This window comes from Balaenoptera ricei, chromosome 17, assembly GCF_028023285.1.
Source record: "Balaenoptera ricei isolate mBalRic1 chromosome 17, mBalRic1.hap2, whole genome shotgun sequence".
NCBI classification, from domain to species: domain Eukaryota; kingdom Metazoa; phylum Chordata; class Mammalia; order Artiodactyla; family Balaenopteridae; genus Balaenoptera; species Balaenoptera ricei.
The window spans coordinates 8697439-8718663 of record NC_082655.1 but is presented as its reverse complement, the minus strand read 5'-3'; the positions used below and the strand labels follow the sequence as shown (position 1 = coordinate 8718663).

The window sequence follows — 21225 nt, the reverse complement described above, 5'->3', positions numbered from 1 at the left end:
TAATCTGGGTATGTTTGAAGCTGCAAATGGCTGAGATGTTTATTCCTGGCGTCCGTGGCCTGGGGCTGCCTTTACAGTAGCCGCTGTGGCGTGAGTGTTCGCTGCGTGCTGGGACCCGCCCCAGCTCCCGATGTAGTGCTCACCCGTCTGCTTTCTTCCTAGGAAACGCTTGGAGTTCGACAGCTGGAGGCCTTCTCAGCGTTTAGCTGAACCTGAGACGGAGGCTCTGCCTTCCCTTTGACCGGCCCCATCACATTCTCTCTTGTAATCCTCACCAGCTGCAAGAGGGGCATTCCTAGCCCCATTTTTCAGATGGGGAAACTGAGGCTCAGGGATGGTGGCTTGGCCAAGGTTGGGACAGTAGCGTATCTGGGTAGTGTACCTTAGATGAGTGACTGAAGTCAAGATCTCCTGTGCCAGTGGGGGTCCCATCGCTGCCACAGAAATGACGGGAGCTGGAGGTCTGGTTTGGAGTCCTAGTCGTGCTTCTGATTCTGTGTACCTTTGGGTCAATCAACCCCCTTCTCTGGGTCTCAGTTTCTCCCTCTGTAAAATGAGACACTGGGAAAGGCCTATGTCTCCTTTCTCTGTGGACATTCTGGGTGGCTCTGTCCCTGGATCCTCCCTGACCCTTGCAGGAACAATGACACTCCTGCCTCATCTTGTGTCTTGCAGAGGAAGCCTTGGTGGGCAAGGATCTCATTGGGCGCTTTGCAGGTCTGATCCAAAGTGGAAAATTCCAGCTTCATCTGGGTTCCAAGATGTTCCCAGCAGACACATCCATCCGCTTCCTCCAAGGGGACCGCTTTGGCACCTCTCCCAGGACACAGTTTGGGTGCTTGGAAGGATTCCATCAAGTCTCGGCCACCAGCAACGCCAGTCAGGACCCACTGGGGTGTGGTAGGTTCCCCCTCTCTCCCTGGACCGCTGTTACTGAGCTGTGCGAGGTTGTGGGAAAGGCCACAGAGCTCTGATAGAGGTTATTCTGACATACAGAGTGGAGACTCATTCATTTATTTATTCAATGAAAGCTTTTCAATTGTCCAAATATACGCACAGGCGTATAGTTATCGCCCACCAGGTAGTAGCTGAAACTAGAGGCAACATGACAGAGGAAGAGCCCCCATGTTTGAGGTTATCCTTCCTCTTAGTCCTGATGAGCTTGGACCCTGTGGCCTGGGCTGCACTGTCTTGGTGGAGAAGGCCACTGTCTACCCCGTGTGCTCCGTGACTTTTCCTAGTCTGGTTATGGCAGCACGTCACTCACCACCATCCCCAAATGGCCAGCGATCATCCCAGGACATGATGGTTCAGGGGAAGGGATTCCTGGTGGAGGTTTACTGGGCTGTTCTTGGCCTGACACATAAGCAGCCTTGGAAGCCATTCTCACTAGACTGCAGCTGCCAGTTCCCTGAATAGAAGCTGTGTGATTTGCTGCCATAAAAAATCGCCACAAATTTAGTGGTTTAAAACAACACCCACTTATTATGCTATAGTTCTGTAGGCTTGAGTTCTCACACAGGGTCTCACTGGGCTCACATCAAGGTGTCAGGAGGGCTGCATTCCTACCAGAGGCCCTGGGAGGGAATCAGTTTCCTGATTTTTCCAGCTTCTAGATGTTGCCCACGTTTCTTGGCTTGTGGCTTCCTTTCTTCATCTTTAAAACCGGCAGTGTTGTAGCTCTCAGGCCGTTCTTCTGTAGTCACAGCTCCCTTGGATGCTGTCTGTCACTTCTGAGGACCTTATGATTGCACACAGCTGGGTAATCCAGGACACTCCCTATTTTAAGGTCAGTTGACTAGCGACCTTAATTCCATCTGCAACCTTAGTTTCCCTTTGCCATGTGACCTAACATATTTACAGTTTCCAGGGATTAGGACATGGACCTCTTTGGGGGCCATTGTTCCATCCACTACTGAAACTTCCAGGGCCTCATCGTGAGAAGCCATCCTCCCACATGGCATGAGACAGAGGCATTTTTATTGAGCTGAAGAGAGAGAATATGTTTCTCAGTTATTTATTTTTCCACTATTCATGTTGGTTGCAACACAAAAGCTATAAGGCCTTTCCTCTTATGAAAGCCATGCCAAATTCTAAGCTCCACACTGGATTTCAGACGCAGGCAACTCTTAACACAGAAACCAGAGACACAACCACTTCTTGCTAATATTTACAGAGGATTTTGCAGTTTACAAAGCACCTTCACAAATACTTAACTCTCACTATCGCCCCCGGTGGCAGGTCATCTCCCCATTTGACAGGTGAAGAGGGTGAGGCTCAGATGAAATGAGGTCATGTGTCTGTAGTGCCCAGAGCAGGGCTGACTCAAAGGAGGGACTCAGTTCTCTGTGGATGAGTTACCCCAGGTCCTCTGGGACCAGAGCTCACGATCCTTCCACCTCAACAGAGCTGCCCAAACAACGAAGATAAGAAGTAGAAGCAGGCGTGGATGGTGTCACCTGCCAGGGTGGGAGAAACAGGGTCACAGCAACGGAGGTGACTGCAACACCTGCCACTGTGTTCTCAGATGTGCCGTGAAGAGCCCTGGGCTCCATTGCCAAAAGCTCACTGTGTGTGTGTATGTGTGTGTGTGTGTGTGTGTGTGTGTGTGTGCACACAAGCGCGCGTGTATTGGGGGGAGGCTGCTTTTATAACCACCCCAGGCGGTGTTGGTACGGGGGTCTGGGAGCCCCGCTTGCAGGGGCTCAGCCACCTCGGGTGCCCCCTTGGAGCGTGGAGCCAAGAGGCGGGACAGCAGGAGAGGGAGAGAGGGACTAGTCAAGCGCCGGGCCCCCATTTCCTGTGTGTAGAATAAAGGGGGCGGACTGGGAATCTGGTCCTAGGCTCCCTCTGGGGAACTCGGTTGATGGTTAGAGGACCGCTTCCTGTCTACCAGGACGGGTAGTGTGGCTCAGCTGGGAAGTGGGAGGGGAGGCTGAGCCAGGAGCACAGACAGACTTGCCTGACGGGTGTCAAGCAGTGGGGACCCAGGGAATCAGACCCCAGCCTCGGGGTGACCGGGCTTCAGAGAGAGTGGGAGTCACAGGGTGGGCCTGTGAATGAAAGGTTTGGCCAGGGCTGCACTTGCTGCAGATCAGGAGGTGGCCACCTTTTTCCGTAAAGGGCCAAAGCAAGTCTTTTAGCCTTTGCAGACCATTCTGTTTCTGTCTCGTGGACTCAGCTCGTCCATTGTGGGGAGAAAAACGTGGCTGTGTTCTAATAAAACTTCGCTTGCCAAACGGAAGGTGAGCTGAATTTGGCCTGAGGGCTGTAGTCTACCCATCCTAGCTCTACACAAACTTACATTCTGTTCTTCAACTGCGGCAGCTTTTTACCAAGTTACAGAGCATTGTTGATCACACCATTCAGCCCCACCGCTTACTCCAAATGGTTAGAAAGGTCCAGAATGGAATTCACAAAAGCCGTACCAAAAGCCCTGGATTTTCTCCAGTGTCAATGATAACATCCATTCTCTATTGAATTTCTGCATTGCTCTGGTCCAGGATGTCAGGTATTTTTAATGTCATGGGATGGACGAAGCAGCTGGGGGGCATACAGTTAAGAGTGTTAGGAAACTGCTCTTGGGAGTCAGGTGGACCTGGGTTCGAGTCTTGGCTCCAGCACCTTCTTAGTGTGGGTTCTTGGGACACTGCCTATCTTCACTAGGCGTAATCTGGAAAACAGGGACAGTAGTACCTACTTCATGGGGATTGTGATTTGCAGAGCTGAATATAATCGATACAAAGCACATTGCTTCACACAAAGTGAAACTTCAGCAAATTGTTTTGTTGTTAATTGGCCCAATGAGATTTAAACTCAGCCCTGCTGTTTCCAAATTCTTTGTTCTGTCTGCTGATTCACAAGTCTTCCTTCTCAACAAGGGCTCTTGGTGAAATCACGCCCTCGGATTCTTGTATCTATTCTTACTGGCTCTTTTTCCTTCTGAAGCACATCTGGAATACAGCTGTGAGGCTACAAGCAGAGCCTTGTCCTGTGGAGATAAGGCAGGGTTTCTGTGTGTCGTCTTGGGGGGGCCAATCTGGATGGTCCCCTGGGGGAACAGTGATTCAGGGAGACCGGTGGGAATGTCCACCTCCCATGGCTCAGGCAGGCATGGCAGCCTTCATCTAGGCAGTGCCTACTGCAAGGGGTGGAGGCTTTGTTTGCACCTCCCATGCAGTCAGTTACGTTCACCCTCTTGCCTCACTGCCAGCCAGATGGCTTCCCCTCAGAATTACCTGCTGGCAACCTTCATACCAGGTTGGTCCATTGAGGAGAATCCCAGAGAAATTGTCTGGATTTTCCATTTCCATTCTGAACGACATTCACTGTCACTCGTTCACTGCAAATTCTTATAATAGAGCTAGTTCTCTAAGAATTTTTTCCTGAAGAAACATGTTATGTCTTGTTTCCTTCCTCCCTCCCTCCTTTCCTTCCTTCCTTCTTTCTATTCATGCATCTGTCCATGCATGCATCCATCCTTCCTTCCATCCATCCTCCCATCCATCCACCCATCAATTCCATCCAAGCTTTCAAAATATAATTATGTGTCAAATACCATGTGACATACTCAGGGAAGCAAAAGTCATAGCTCCACTTTCAAGGAGCTCACAGTCTAGCTGAAGAGAGGTTAAGTGAAAAGACGGCTAAAATATCACGTGAAAAGCCTTTTGCTTCCCAGTCGGGGCAGTCAGGGGCGGCTTGCTGGGGTAGTCAAGGCTGGCGTGAAGTCTTAAAGGCGAGTTAGAATTGTCGCTTGGGCAAGAGCAGACAAGAAGTGGTTTGTGTGTGTGTGTGTGTGTGTGTGTACGTGTGTGTGCCCCCGTGTTGAGTTCACTAAAGTGATGAAGGACATTCCAGAAATGGAGATTAGTGCAAAAGCAGGGAGTTACGAAGTGCTGTGGCTTTATGGGGACAGTGCACATGGTTTGTGTGACTGGAGAATGGGGCCTGAGAGATAGGAGACGACCAGAGTGGGAGAGGCCTGGGGGCACAGCAAGGGGCTTGGTTTGGTGGGGTCACCAGGGGCGAATCTTAAGTTGGAGAGTGACGGGGCCAGGGGTGGGGTTGAGCAAAGCAGGCTAAGGAGTGAAGGACAGTTATGCTTCCTCAGATATTTTTCTTCAGCAGAAACACGGCTGCTGTTGTTTGGGGACTTTGGGAATGGGTTGGCTGGAGGGATGGCATAACCCCAAAGCTTTGTGCAACTTGCAAACTCAAATTGGCCAAATCGCCTCATTTTACGGAAGAGGGAACTGAGGCCCCAGGGATTTTTCCAGTGATTTCCATGAAGGGATTTAACTGAGGGATAGACATTCAGTTGTTGCGGTGGACTCAGGGTCTCTGGGAGGACCCACCTGCTGGGGAAGGAGGCAACGGAGCCTCACCGTGATGTTCACAAAGGTTCCTTTGGGTGCAAAAGACTCTTGACATCAGACATGGAAAGAAACAGAACGCAGATTGCTTGCGCGTGGTCGAGAGGCCTGAAACGTATGGCAGCAAAAATTCCCAGCTCTCTTTTTTCTGTCCCTTCACCTGCACCCTGGGTTCAGAGGCAGCAACTCAGGCTGGCTTAAAAGGTTTTGTTTTCCTTTAGCAATGAACTTGGAGACTACTTGAAAAAATAGCCACAGTACTGAGGTAAAAATACTAGAGATGATCAACAATGTGACTCATAGAAGTAACGAAACCCCGCTCTCTGAGCGAGGATGTGCATGGCACAGGGCAGGCCGGAAAACACACCATTCAGTTTCCAGGATGTGCCTGGAGTTTCTGATTTACTCAGAAACACCACACACATATGCACACTCAAGAGAGTAGCTCTCAGATCCACGCTGGCTCCGTTTGAGCACATCCTACACGTTTGTGCTCACTTCTTCGTCAAAGGAAGGTGGTTGAATTGGTGTGTGGAGAAAAGGCTTTGGTTTGGCGAGAATGGGGCTTGAATCCCACCCCTATCATCTAGCTGCCTGGTTGACCTTGCCTTTGAACACCAGTTTTCTCCAGGCTAGAATGACGCTTGATAGCTTTCCCATAATGTGGTAACATTGTAATACCTGGCACTGTGCTTGGCGCGTTCTATAATTTTACTTCCTCCCTTGCTTTTTCAGAAAAGCATGCTGGGGGCGTCATGCACAAATGTCCTGAGTCTCAGCTTTCTCATCTGTGAAATGCAGGTAGAACACTAACTCCTGGGTATGCTGTAGTGAGGTACATGCGGTACATAGAGGAGTGCCAGGCACAAAGACAGCGCTCCCAAGAGTGGGCACGCTTTTGGCTCCCACCCTTACTGGGTAACAGCTCACTTCTTCTAGAAGTTATTTGGCAAAATCTCCAGAACACAACCCTGAATCAAGAAAAAAGACAAAATAGAACCTCCTTCTGCTATCCCCTTCTCTGAGCTGTCAGAATCCGTGTGGCCAAGTTCACGCACTCACCTCAGAGCAGAGCTCTTGGACGCCAACTTAGAACCCTTATGTGACATGCATCTGTCCAGTTTGGGTTTCTAGTTTCTCAGCTCGTATCATATTGGAGGAAGCAAATTAGGAAGGGTTGGGAGTGTTAGAGGGACAGAAAGCACTGAGACTGCTGATTGACAGGGGAGCACAGGGAGGAGACGAATGAGGTGAATGCGGCATCCAGGGTGCAAGATGTGAGTAGGTCCTCACTCTCAGGGTCACACTTGGTGTTTCTGAGTAAATCAGACTCAACAAGCCAACTGTGAGGGCCTCTGTCAATCCTGTGCCCCGGGCATCTCACTCACCTCCCGGTTGTCCCAGGTCTGAGCCATGCCATCGCTGACTGACCAAGAGGGAGAGGCCACATTCAAGTGAGATGGTGCTGAATTGTTGAAATCACCCCACGGAAGGAGGGCACCCTGTTTGGACAGAGTAGGTGTGAGGTTGACTGCCAGGAATGACTCCCTCAAGTCTAGAACCATGCGTTGAGCACCTGTGGGTCTGGCATTATGATATGTGCTTTCTGTAAATCATCACTACACTCCAACGGGATAGTATTATTAATCCTTATTTTACAGAGCAGAAAATGGAGCCTCAGGGAAGTCCAGAGGCGTTTAGGTAGAGTGGGGAGAGGGGTTTTACCCGATCTGTCTGACCCCAAAGTTTGCACCCACCACTGTGCTCTCCCATGTTCCCATGGCAACCTATGGATGGACAATCATCTTTCCAGATGTTCTCAACTGCATCCCGTGACAACCTTCTCTTTGTCTACTAAGCTCTAGCTCAGTAGCTGGCTTTTACCTTTCCATTCCTTGAATAATCCAGACTCATTCCTGCCTCAGGATTTTCACACTTGCTGTGCTCTCTGCACAGAATTCTCTTCTGCATCTTTGCCTAGGGCACTCCTCACCCACCAGGTCTCACGTGTCGCCTCTCAGAAGGGCCTTCCTCACTATCGTGCCCTCCGCTGCTGCTTCATGTCACTCAACTCTGACATTCCTGTTGGACACCCTCTCATCCTACCAGCCCGTCAGCTCCTGGAGAGCAGGAACTTTGTCGACCCTCTTCACGGCTTATCCCCTACTCCTAGAGCCTGACGCACAGCAGATTCTCAGTGGGCAATTTGTTAAATGAACGAGCTCTTGTCTGATTTTGGAATTTCACAGACCCTGTGTGTTCTGAGGTTGTAACTATAAAGCCAGTGTCTTGTTCTTTAACCTCATTGCTCTGTTTATCTTTTCTAGTTAAGTGTCCTGAAGGAAGCTATTTTCAGGACGAGCAGTGTATCCCCTGCCCTGCTGGATTCTACCAAGAGCAGGCAGGTAGCCTGGCCTGCCTCCCTTGTCCCGTGGGCAGAACGACCGTTTCCGTTGGAGCTTTCAGCCAGACTCACTGTAAGTTCTAAAGGGTCCTGCTTCGAAAGAGAAACCCTACGGTGTCATGGGGACACTGCAGGACACCTCGACCTCGTCACTACTGACATTTTGAGACAGATAATTCTTCGTTTTGGAGCGCTGTCCCTTGCACGATAGGATGTTTATTTGCAGCGTCACTGCTCCTTACCTATTAGATGCCAGTAGAACCACCCGTGCACACCAAGTTGTGACAACCAAACTGTCTCCAGACAATGCCAGATGTCTCCTAGATGGGGGCAAAATTGCCCACCCTTGAGAACCATTGGATACAGATCGTAATCCAAAGGGTACCACCTTTGAATGCCTGTGCTCTGTCAGGAGCTAGGCCAGACATTTTACCCGTGTCGCTTCATTCAATCCTCCCAACTCCCCTTCTAGGTAAACATTATGAGCCCAGCTTTTACGTATAAAAAGACTAAGGCTCACGGAAGAAATTTAGCTAAAGTCGCTCAGCTAGAAAGTGACATAGCTGGCCTTTGATCTCGGCATTGTCTGATTCTGAAAGTTCTGATTTTTGTAAGTCAGTGTTATCAGATTAAGAAGTGGAAGATGTTTTCCACCTATGATCATTACCACTGTGTAACTCATATTCCCTTTCTGGTCCCATGAATCTGTCAGGACTCTGTGTACCGGTGGCCTTCCTGTATGTCATGTGATTTCACTTGGCCTATTTACTTAACAGTCAACTGGGGAGTGTTGGGTTTTCCCTAGCAGGGGCCCATAACTTGCCTTGTCGCAAATCTTTTCATGTTAGTCTGAAATGGTGTCAACATGAGGCATTGCTTAAAATCAGAGTAGTGTTTAGAATTGTAAAATAATCAAAAGAGATCAAGTCACCTTCTGTGATAGAGGCAGTTTCCTTGGTCAGGAGAGCAGTGGAAATAGGGCGGTATTTCCAAGAAAGTAAATAGAGGAATTTCCTAGGCCGGAAGTCTGACATTCCTTCTGGAGGAGAAACTCTTCCCCAGGAACTCAGAGTGGTCCTTGACACCCGGGCGTCCCGCTCAGTTTGCACACGTTGGCTCCAGACACTGTGGTTTGGGATGACATGAAGTGTTGTCACACGGCCCGAGGAATCCTTTCTTAAAAGGAGCTCCCGGCAGTGCGGCAGGGAGCAGAGGGGGAGGCGGAGGCTCGCCACCCCCCAGACCCGTCTCCACCCTCACGCTCCCTCCTACTGGCACTGCGGCCTCGGCCAAATCACCGTCCTTCTCTGAATGTCAACTTCCGGAAGTGGTGATAAAGACCGAGTACATATTTCTTATTATAAGTCACAGTAGCAAAGCCTGGGGCGGCTCGGAGGCTCATATTACATGTCAGACACTGAGCGAGGTACTGGAATAAAATAGCGAGCAAAGCCAGATGAGGTCCCTGCCTGCTTGGGAGGGAGTCAGGCAGCTGCGAACCGTTCCCTCCCGCAGACAAACGGAAATGATAACTGCTCCCGGCTCTGAGCAGAGGCATGGGTCAAGAGGAGAGTGTGTAACTCTCGGGCATCAAGGGGTCTGCGGCTTCCCGGAGGAAATGAGGACCGGCCGGTGAAGAGTTAGCTCCTTGCAGGCTGGGGAGAAGGGTGCACCAGGAGAGGAACCGGGCGGCAGAACCTGAGTCCCAGCAAATGGTATCAGAGCAGGCGGTGCGCTCCAGGCCGACTGTGGACACACAGGAGCACGTGCAGGGTCAGATGGGCGGGGCCAGGTCACAGCGGCCTTAGGGGCCCAAAGATGAGCCCAGACTTTGTCTTTTGGTTGGGGTGGGGACACTGACAAGTCTAAAGCTGGGCGGTGTCTGGCTCCGGCGTGTGACTTGGACGTCTGATCAAGGACTGGGAGCCTGGAGTCCGGCAGGGAGGGGACCCCAGAGACAGAGCACTGAGAGCTGTGTCCATCTTTGGTTCCAGGTGTCACTGGCTGTCAGAAGAATGAGGCAGGCCTGCGGTGTGACCAGGACGGCCAGTACCGAGCCAGCCAGAGGGATGGGGCCAGCGGGAAGGCCTTCTGCGTGGACGGCGAGGGGCAGAGGCTGCCGTGGTCAGAGACAGAGGCCCCGCTGATGGACGCCCAGTGTCTGAGTACGTGCAGGCCGTTAAGTCAGCCACTCCTGGGGACAGGGCGTGTAATCCCAAGGGCTTTCTAGAAGGGGAGAGACATGTGAGATGCAGTTTCCCCAACCTTTCATTTCGAAAACTTTTAACCTATGTAGGAGTTGAAAGAATAGTAGGAAGAACAAATACTCGTCACCCAGATCCAAAAATTGTTATTGTTTTGCTCTTTCTCTCTCTCTCTTTTAATCATTGGAAAGTATATTTCAGACATCATGAAACCTCACCCCTAAATACCTCAGTATCATGAGAAATGAATTTAAAAATCATTCGTCTGCTGAGGTTTCCTTTCTTGTGGGCAGCTTGCCTCCGAAAAGCTGGTCAGCGTTTCTCCCTCAGTGGGATGTTGGGGGAAGACCCGAGTGCCAGTCCTTCTTCCATGTTACTTGCTGGGTTACCCAGAGCAAATCGCTCAACTTCTCTGATGCTCATCACCCCAGAAGCCTCCTGCTCGCCTCCTGAGACACCGTGAGGGTCAATATTATCCTATGAAGATGCCAAACATTGAGCCCAGCTCTTCAATGAGATAATGGGTGCGAAAGAACTGACAGGAGTCCTATAATCCTAGGTGATGGGAGTGGGGCCAGAACTAGTTTAATCCCAATGGTGCCCTTTACTGGTCGTGCAGTGCTGGGCAAGTCGCTTACACTCAACAGTTTCCCCATCTGTAAAATGGGATTGTTAATGCCTTAGCGAAGCGTTAATGAATGCCAAGGATGTGTGTGTGTGTGTGTGTGTGTGTCTGTCCATGGATAAATTGCAAATCCAACGAAAATCTTTATTATTATTTGCCAGTATCCCTCCTCTTGGGCAGAAATAGCAATTGGGGAGTTAGAGCTGGAAGTGCTTTAAGAGATCAGTTAGGCAGATCTTTGTTATCCTTTACAAACGAGGGAGAGGACGTCCTCAGAGGGAAAGCAACTTGCCCAAGGACCACGGTGATTACTGGCCATTCTGGGTGCTTGCATCTTAACTCTGGCCCTCTGCATCCGTACCACTGGCTTGGCTGTGCGGATTATAATGCGCACTTTGTAAAGCATTTCCTGGCTTGTTCTGCCCTGTGTGCATCTGGAGCAGAAAGGCCAGTTTAATCAGTGGCACCAGGAACGTTTATGAGGAGCAGCTCAGCTTTGCCAACTTTGACGACGCCTCCCTGAAGTACAGGTTTATGAATAGCCTCCAGGTTGGTCCTCAGCATCTTGGCTTCTTATGCAAAGCTTGGAGCTTAGATTTCCCTTTCTGGATATGCAGGAGGATTTCCCTGTTAAGAAGCTGGGCCCCCACTGGGATGGCAACACGCTGTCTCAGAATCCTTTCAACTTGACTTTGAGATCTTTGGGCGTGGAATTGAAGTCTCATTGTAGAGGTTTTTGTCCCCTAGAAAAGGCGAAGTGCGTAGAGGTCAGCTGTATAATTCCCGGAACAGGTATCCACCAGCGAGGGCGGTGCCCCTTCCGCATCCCGACACCACCTCCCTTTGCCCGACCTGGGTCCTCAGACACGTGGATGGATCACTGCTGTAGCCTCCTAATTCATCTCTCTGCTCCAGCCTTGCCTCCATCCAATGACTTTCCCACGGTGCTTCAGAGCAGTTAAGAGGCAATTCTACTTATACAATTCCCCTTAAAACTCTTCGGTGGCTCTGTGGTGCTCCAGGATACAGTAAAATTGCACCACCTCAGCACCCTCTCTGGACTCTAGCCTCATTAGACCACATGTTCCTTTGGGGCTAGACCTGTATCTTTCTTTTTGTTCTATTCGAGAGTAGCTGGCGCTTGTCGACACAATGAATGAATGGCTCTAATTATCTGGGCTTCTTCGGAACTATTTCCTAAAGGTCATCAGGGAAAGGGATTCTCCCACCACCTGAATTCCTGCAGCCAGTCTGACAAGCCCCGACACCGAGGCGGGGTGTCCTTGCAGGGGGCAGAGGGACCCAGCGTTTCCTGAGTTGTTGCCGGGTACAGGGTACTCCATGCTGCTCTGTTTATTCCTCACACCAGGCAGCTGAGACTCTCAGAGGTTGAGACATGCCCGGGACACAGAGCTGGTGAGGGCGGTGGCATCAGGACTGGCTGACTCCAGAGCTAGTGCTCCTTCCCCACTGCCAGCTGCCTCCTCACCTTTTATCTCTCTGCTGCAACTTCAGCGTGGCCCCCTTGATCTTTTTGACACTGCCTGTGGTAAACCCTTTGTTTAGACCTTGGCCAGTGGAAATATTTCAAGCTCATCTTCCCTTTAACTCTAGATCCAGTTTTCTAGTTCTGCCCTTTGTTGGTCCACACCGAAGACTTCATACTCCATGTCAAGTGCTCAAGCAGAGGAATACGCCTACCATTGGAATTACACCATCTTCATAATGTTCTGCCCTGGTTTCCTGGTGTTGTAATGATTTTAGCAGTCATCCATCCATCCTTCCATCCATCCATCCATCCATCCATCCATCCATCCATCCACCCATCCATCCATCCAATAAGTAGAAAACTAGTATATATCTGTCACTATCCTAGCTGGCGGGTGTTCAGATATCATCAGAACATTATCCTTGTCTTGGAAAGAGACAGGCACATAAATAGCCACAGTACACTGTGCGGAATCATGATCAAACAGGGTGATGTGCTCTGATGCTGACCCTTTATACTTTCCCCAAAACATTTGTAAATATCTGTTATGTATGTAAATTTGTAAATATCTGTAAGACATGTGGCAGATTACACCAACAGAATGTATAAATCTGCACGCTAACTTAATATTCCATGGAATCATTGGTAGCTCAGTTCATAAATTGTTTCTGTTCTGTTTGTCAATGAGCTTCTTCACAGAACTCTGAAATGTCAGGACCTCCATCACCAAGGTGTCCCTTATGTGAAAACCAGCAGATTCTCTAACTGAAGTGCTAAACTTACAGCATTTATGGCTCCTGAGAAGATTTTAATTGGAAACTGAAAAATGTTTCAAATTTTATTTAGTCTCCTGCAATGCTGTAAGCTGCTGGTCCATACCAACCAAGCCTTAGGGACACTGGCTGCGTATAACGTGGTGTTTGCTGGACTGGAGCATCTGGCCCCTATAAATAAGACAACAAGGAGTATAAAAAATAAAAAAGAGAGGAGGAGGTGAGAGCGGAGGGACTGAGTATGGGCTGAGCACATGAACTTGGCAACTTCAATGATCAATGAAGGACCACTTTGTAAAATTAGAAATTGTTTTTTAACATCTTTATTGGAGTATAATTGCTTTACAATGTTGTGTTAGTTTCTGCTGTATCACAAAGTGAATCAGTTATACGTATACATATATCCCCATATCTCCTCCCTCTTGAGCCTCCCTCCCACCCTCCCTATCCCACCCCTCTAGGTGGTCACAAAGCACTGAGCTGATCTCCCTGTGCTATGTGGCTGCTTCCCACTAGCTATCTATTTTACATTTGGTTGTGTATATATGTCCATGCCACTCTCTCACTTCATCCCAGCTTAACGTTCCCCCTCCCCATGTCCTCAAGTCCATTCCCTACATCTGCGTCTTTATTCCTGTCCTGCCCCTAGGTTCTCCAGAACCTTTTTTTTTTTTTTTAGATTCCATATATATGTGTTAACATATGGTATTTGTTTTTCTCTTTCTAACTTACTTCACTCTGTATGACAGACTCTAGGTCCATCCACCTCACTACAAATTACTCAATTTCATTTCTTTTTATGGCTGAGTAATATTCCATTGTATATATGTGCTACATCTTCTTTATCCATTCATCTGTTGATGGACACTTAGGTTGCTTCCATGTCCTGGCTGTTGTAAATAGTGCTGCAATGAACATTGTGGTACATGACTCTTTTTGATTTATGGTTTTCTCAGGGTATATGCCCAGTACTGGGATTGCTGGTTCATATGGTAATTCTGTTTTTAGTTTTTTTTTTTTTTTAAATATATTTATTTATTTATTTATTTTTGGCTGTGTTGGGTCTTCGTTTCTGTGCGAGGGCTTTCTCCAGTTGCGGCGAGCGGGGGCCACTCTTCATCGCGGTGCGCGGGCCTCTCACTGTCGCGGCCTCTCTTGTTGCGGAGCACAGGCTCCAGACGCGCAGGCTCAGCTGTTGTGGCTCACGGGCCTAGTTGCTCCGCGGCATGCGGGATCTTCCCAGACCAGGGATCGAACCCATGTCCCCTGCATTAGCAGGTAGATTCTCAACCACTGCGCCACCAGGGAAGCCCTGTTTTTAGTTTTTTAAGGAGCCTCCATACTGTTCTCCATAGTGGCTGTACCAATTTACATTCCCACCAACAGTGCAAGAGGGTTCCCTTTCTCCACACCCTCTCCAGCATTTATTGTTTGTAGATTTTTTGATGATGGCCATTCTGACCGGTGTGAGGTGATACCTCACTGTAGTTTTGATTTGCATTTCTCTAACGATTAGTGATGTTGAGCATCCTTTCATGTGTTTGTTGGCAATCTGTACATCTTCTTTGGAGAAATGTCTATTTAGGTCTTCTGCCCATTTTTGGATTGGGTTGTTTGTTTTTTTGATATTGAGCTGCATGAGCTGCTTGTATATTTTGGAGATTAATCCTTTGTCAGTTGCTTTGTTTGCAAGTATTTTCTCCCATTCTGAGGGTTGTCTTTTCATCTTGTTTATGGTTTCTTTTGCTGTGCAAAAGGTTTTACGTTTCATTAGGTCCCATTTGTTTATTTTTGTTTTTATTTCCATTCCTCTAGGAGGTGGGTCAAAAAGGATCTTGCTGTGATTTATGTCATAGAGTGTTCTGCCTATGTTTTCCTCTAAGACTTTTATAGTGTCTGGCCTTACATTTAGGTGTTTAATCCATTTTGAGTTTATTTTTGTGTATGGTGTTAAGGAGTGTTCTAATTTCATTCTTTTACATGTAGCTGTCCAGTTTTCCCAGCACCACTTATGGAAGAGGCTGTCTTTTCTCCACTGTATATTCTTACCTCCTTTATCAAAGATAAGGTGACCATATGTGTGTGGGTTTATCTCTGGGCTTTCTATCCTGTTCCATTGATCTATATTTCTGTTTTTGTGCCAGTACCATACTGTCTTGATTACTGTAGCTTTGTAGTATAGTCTGACGTCAGGGAGCCTGATTCTTCCAGCTCCATTTTTCTTTCTCAAGATTGATTTGGCTGTTTGGGGTCTTTTGTGTTTCCATACAAATTGTGAAATGTTTTGTTCTAGTTCTGTGAAAAATGCCATTGGTAGTTTGATAGGGGTTGCATTGAATCTGTAGATTGCTTTGGGTAGTATAGTCATTTTCATAATGTTGATTCTTCCAATCCAAGAACATGGTATATCTCTCCATGTGTTTGTATCATCTTTAATTTCTTTCATCAGTGTCTTATAGTTTTCTGCAAACAGGTCTTTTGTCTCCTTAGGTAGGTTTATTCCTAGGTATTTTATTCTTTTTGTTGTAATGGTAAATGGGAGTGTTTCCTTAACTTCTCTTTCAGATTTTTCATCATTAGTGTGTAGGAATGCAAGAGATTTCTGTGCATTAAGTTTGTATCCTGCTACTTTGCCAAATTCATTGATTAGCTCTAGTAGTTTTCTGGTAGCATCTTTAGGATTCTCTATGTATAGTATCATGTCATCTGCAAACAGTGACAGTTTTACTTCTTCTTTTCCAATTTGTATTCCTTTTCTTTCTTTTTCTTCTCTGATTGCTGTGGCTAAAACTTCCAAAACTATGTTGAATAATAGCAGTGAGAGTGGACAACCTTGTCTTATTCCTGATCTTTGTGGAAATGGTTTCAGTTTTTCACCGTTGAGAACGATGTGGGCTGTGGGTTTGTCATATATGGCCTTTATTATGTTGAGGTAAGCTCCTTCTATGCCTACTTTCTGGATGTTTTTTATCATAAATGGGTGTTGAATTTTGTCGAAAGCTTTTTCTGCATCTATTGAGATGATCATATGGTTTTTCTCCTTCAGTTTGTTAATATGGTTTATCACATTGATTGATTTGCATATATTGAAGAATCCTTGCATTCCTGGGATAAACCCCACTTGATCATGGTGTATGATCCTTTTAATGTGCTGTTGGATTCTGTTTGCGAGTATTTTGTTGAGGATTTTTGCATCTATGCTCATCAGTGATATTGGCCTATAGTTTTCTTTTTTTGTGACATCTTTGTCTGGTTTTGGTATCAGGGTGATGGTGGCCTCGTAGAATGAGTTTGGGACTGTTCCTCCCTCTGCTATATTTTGGAAGAGTTTGAGAAGGATAGGTGTTAGCTCTTCTCTAAATGTTTGATAGAATTCTCCTGTGAAGTGATCTGGTCCTGGGCTTTTGTTTGTTTGAAGATTTTTAATCACAGTTTCATTTTAAGTGCTTGTGATTGGTTGGTTCATATTTTCTATTTCTTCCTGGTTCAGTCTTGGAAGGTTGTGCTTTTCTAAGAATTTGTCCATTTCTTCCAGGTTGTCCATTTTATTGGCATATAGTTGCTTGTAGTAAACTCTCATGATTCTTTGTATTTCTGCAGTGTCAGTTGTTACTTCTCTTTTTTCATTTCTAATTCTGTTGATTTGAGTTCTTCTCCCTTTTTTTCTTGATGAGTCTGGCTAATGGTTTATCAATTTTGTTTATCTTCTCAAAGAACCAGCTTTTAGTTTTATTGATCTTTGCGATCATTTCCTTCATTTCTTTTTCATTTATTTCTGCTCTTATCTTTATGATTTCTTTCCTTCTGCTAACTTGGGGTTTTTTTTTGTTCTTCTTTTTGTAATTGCTTTAGGTTTAAAGTTAGGTTGTCTGTTTGAGATTTTTCTTGTTTCTTGAGGTAGGATTGTATTGCTATAAACTTCCCTCTTAGAACTGCTTTTGCTGCATCCCATAGATTTTGGGTTGTCGTGTTTTCATTGTCATTTGTTTCTAGGTATTTTTTGAAATCCTCTTTGATTTCTTTAGTGATCTCTTGGTTATTTAGTAGTGTATTGTTTAGCCTCCATGTGTTTGTATTTTTTACAGTTTTTTTCCTGTAATTGATGTCTAGTCTCATAGAGTTGTGGTCAGAAAAGATACTTGATATGATTTCAATTTTCTTAAATTTACCAAGGCTTGATTTGTGACCCAAGATATGATCTATCCTGGTGAATGTTCCCGGAGCACTTGAGAAGAAGGTGTATTCTGTTGTTTTTGGATCAAATGTCCTATAAATATCAGTTAAGTCCATCGTGTTTAATGTGTCATTTAAAGCTTGTGTTTCCTTATTTATTTTCATTTTGGATGATCCGTCCATTGGTGAAAGTGGGGTGTTAAAGTCCTTTACTGTTATTGTGTTACTGTCGATTTCCCATTTTATGACTGTTGGCATTTGCCTTATGTATTGAGGTGCTCCTATGTTGGGTGCATAAATATTTACAATTCTTATATCTTCTTCTTGGATTGATCCCGTGATCATTATGTAGTGTCCTTCTTTGTCTCTTGTAACAGTCTTTATTTTAAAGTCTATTTTATCTGATATGAGTATTGCTACTCCAGCTTTCTTTTGATTTCCATTTGCATGGAATATCTTTTTCCATCCCCTCACTTTAAGTCCGTATTCATCCTGAGGTCTGAAGTGGGTCTCTTGTAGACAGCATATATATGGGTCTTGTTTTTGTATCCATTCAGCCAGTTTATGACTTTTGGTTGGAGCATTTTATCCATTTACATATAAGGTAATTATCGATATGTATATTCCTATTACCATTTTCTTAATTGTTTTGGGTTTGCTTTTGTACATCTTTTCCTTCTCTTGTGTGTCCTGCCTAGAGAAGTTCCTTTAGCATTTGTTGTAAAGCTGGCATGCTGGTGCTGAATTCTCTTAGCTTTTGCTTGTCTGTAAAGGTTTTAATTTCTCTATTGAATCTGAATGAGATCCTTGCCGGGTAGAGTAATCTTGGTTGTAGGTTTTCCCCTTTCATCAGTTTAAATGTGTCCTGCCACTCCCTTCTGGCTTGCAGAGTTTTTGATGAAAGATCAGCTGTTAACCTTATGGGGATTCCCTTGTATGTTATTTGTTGCTTTTCCCTTGCTGCTTTTAATATTTTTCTTTGTATTTAATTTTTGATAGGTTGTTTAATATGTGTCTGGGAGTGTTTCTCCTTGGATTTATCCTGTATGGGACTCTGTGTGCTTCCTCGACTTGATTGACGATTTCCTTTCCCATTTTAAGGACGTTTTCAACTATAATCTCTTCAGATATTTCTCAGTCCCTTTCTTTTTCTCTTCTTCTTCTGGGACCCCTATAGTTTGAATGTTGGTGCGTTTAATGTTGTCCCAGAGGTCTCTGAGGCTGTCCTCAATTCTTTTCATTCTTTTTTCTTTATTCTGCTCTGCAGTAGTCATTTCCATGTTTTTATCTTCCAAGTCACTTATCCATTCTTCTGCCTCAGTTATTCTGCTATTGATTCCTTCTAGAGAATTTTTAATTTCATTTATTGTGTTGTTCATCATTGTTTGTTTGCTCTGTAGTTCTTCTAGGTCCTTGTTAAACATTTCTTGTATTTTCTCCATTCTATTTCCAAGATTTTGGATCATCTTTACTATCATTACTCTGAATTCTTTTTCAGGTAGACTGCCTATTTCCTCTTCATTTGTTTGGTCTAGTTGTTTTTTACCTTGCTCCCTCATCTGCTGTGTATTTCTCTGTCTTCTCATTTTGCTAAACTTACTGTGTTTGGGGTCTCCTTTTCGCAGGCTACAGGTTCGTAGTTCCCGTTGTTTTTGGTGTCTGCCCCCAGTGAGTGAGGTTGGTTCAGTGGGTTGTGTAGGCTTCCTGGTGGAGAGGACTGGTGCCTGTGTTCTGGTGGATGAGGCTGCATCTTGTCTTTCTGGTGGGCAGGACTGCCTCCGGTGGTGTGTTTTGGGGTGTCTGTGAACTTAGTATGATTTTAGGCGGCCTCTCTGCTAATAGGTGGGGTTGTGTTCCTATATTGCTAGGTGTTTGGCATGGGATGTCCAGCACGGTAGCTTGCTGGTTGTTGAGTGGAGCTGGGTCTTAGCACTGTGATGGAGATCTCTGGGAGAGCTCTCGCCGATTGATATTATGTGGGTCTGGGAGGTCTCTGGTGGTCCAATGTCCTGAACTTGGCTCTCCCACCTCAGAGGCTCAGGCCTGAAACCTGGCTGGAGCACCAAGACCCTGTCAGCCACACGGCTCAGAAGAAAATGGAGAAAAAAAGGACAGAAAAATATAATGAAATAAAGTTATTGAAATAAAAATATAATAAAATTTTTTTTTAAGTAATAAAAAAAAGAGAGCAACAAAACCAATAAGCAAATCCACAATGATAACAAGCACTAAGAACTATACTGAGATAAACATAAAAATCAGAAACTAATCAGTTGCATACAGCAAACCCCAAGTCTACAGTTGTTCTCAAAGTCCACCGCCTCAATTTTGGGATGATTTGTTGTCTATTCAGGTATTCCACAGTTGCAGGGTACATCGAGTTGATTGTGGAGATTTAATCCGCTGCTCCTGAGGCTGCTGGGAGAAATTTCCCTTTCTCTTCTTTGTTCGCACAGCTCCTGGGGTTCAGCTTTGGATTTGGCCCCGCCTCTGCATGTAGGTTGCCTGAGGGTGTCTGTTCTTCACTCAGACAGGACAGGGTTAAAGGAGCGGCTGATTAGGGGGCTCTGACTCACTCAGGCCGGGGGGAGGGAGGGGTACGGAATGTGGGGTGAGCCTGTGGTGGCAGAGGACGGCGTGACGTTGCACCTGCGGTGGCAGAGGACGGCATGACGTTGCACCAGCCTGAGGCGTGCCATGTGTTCTCCTGCAGAAGTTGTCCCTGGATCACAGGACCCTGGCAGTGGCGGGCTGCACAGGCTCCCGGGAGGGGCGGTGTGGAGAGTGACCTGTGCTCGCACACAGGCTTCTTGGTGGCGGCAGCAGCAGCCTTAGCGTCTCATGTCCGTCTCTGGTGTCCGCACTGATAGCCGCGGCTCGAGTCTGTCTCTGGAGCTCGTTTAGGCCATGCTCTGAATCCCTTCTCCTCGCGCACCCCGAAACAATGGTCTCTTGCCTCTTAGGCAGGTCCAGACTTTTTCCCGGACTCCTTCCCGGCTAGCTGTGACGCACTAGCCCCCTTCAGGCTGTGTTCACGCAGCCAACCCCAGTCCTCTCCCTGGGGTCTGGTCTCCAAAGCCCAACCTCAGCTCCCAGCCCCCGCCCGCCCTGGCGCATGAGCAGACAAGCCTCTCGGGTTGGTGAGTGCTGGTCGGCACCGATCCTCTGAGCGGGACTCTCTCTGCTTTGCCCTCTGCACCCTTGTTGCTGCGCTCTCCTCCGTGGCTCTGAAGCTTCCCCCCTGCTCACCCCCCGTCTCCGCCAGTGAAGGGGCTTCCTACTGTGTGGAAACTTTTCCTCCTTCACAGCTCCCTCCCAGAGGGGCAGGTCCCATCCCTATTCTTTTTTCTCTGTTTTTCCTTTTTTCTTTTGCCCTACCCAGGTACGTGGGGAGTTTCTTGCCTTTTGGGAGGTCTGAGGTCTTCTGCCAGCGTTCAATAGGTGTTTGGTAGGAGTTGTTCCACATGTAGATTTATTTTTGATGTATTTGTGGGGAGGAAGGTGATCTCCACGTCTTACTCCTCTGCCATCTTGAAGGTCCTCTCAAAATTAGAATTTTTTATATCAAGATTTTTGAAGGCTTAATGCATGCCATTTCTATTATATTAATACTTCCCTCTCCCATTCCCACTCCGAAGGTAATAAACTTTTTTTCTGCACTTATTATGCAAACTGAGAATATATTGCTTTGGATGGCTTTGAATTTATTGACGTGATGAAAACCAACTCAGACATGGTCTCTTTTATAAAGCAGTGGATGTGTGTGAGAATGAGGGCCTACATACATGTTTATAATCATGTCTGCAAAAAACTAGTACTCATGCACTTCAGGGTTTCTTTTTGATAGTTACCTGTAAAATATTGACACTCTTGGGCATTTTGGCTTGTCAGATAAGTCTCATTCCTTGAGAGTTACATGCAGTGCTTTTTGCTTGGTGAAAAGTGAGTTCCAAGTCTCATAGCCTTGAGAAATTTTATTTCTTTCTCCTCTCTTATCTAGTTCCAAGAGCATGTGACTGTGTCATTCCTACAGATAGGAGCTCAGGTGTGTTGATGGTACCTGGGAAAACAGATGCTAACATATCATTTAAACAAATGCTATCATAAAAATATCTGAGCCTAATGACACATTTTCAAACTTACGTGAACCCATGTGCACATGTTTTGTCTTTTAAAAATAAC

At 46.5% G+C, this 21225-nt stretch overlaps 1 protein-coding gene across 1 annotated transcript in view; it reads left to right on the top strand.

Moving 5' to 3' along the window:
- The window catches only part of TG (thyroglobulin), a 244962-nt gene that overhangs the window by 41770 nt on the left and 181967 nt on the right, over positions 1-21225 (top strand). The window contains exons 20-22 of the mRNA XM_059901660.1: positions 676-900; positions 7703-7852; positions 9774-9944. Of these exons, the coding sequence (XP_059757643.1) occupies positions 676-900; positions 7703-7852; positions 9774-9944 (546 nt within the window). The remainder of the gene's footprint in view (positions 1-675; positions 901-7702; positions 7853-9773; positions 9945-21225) is intronic.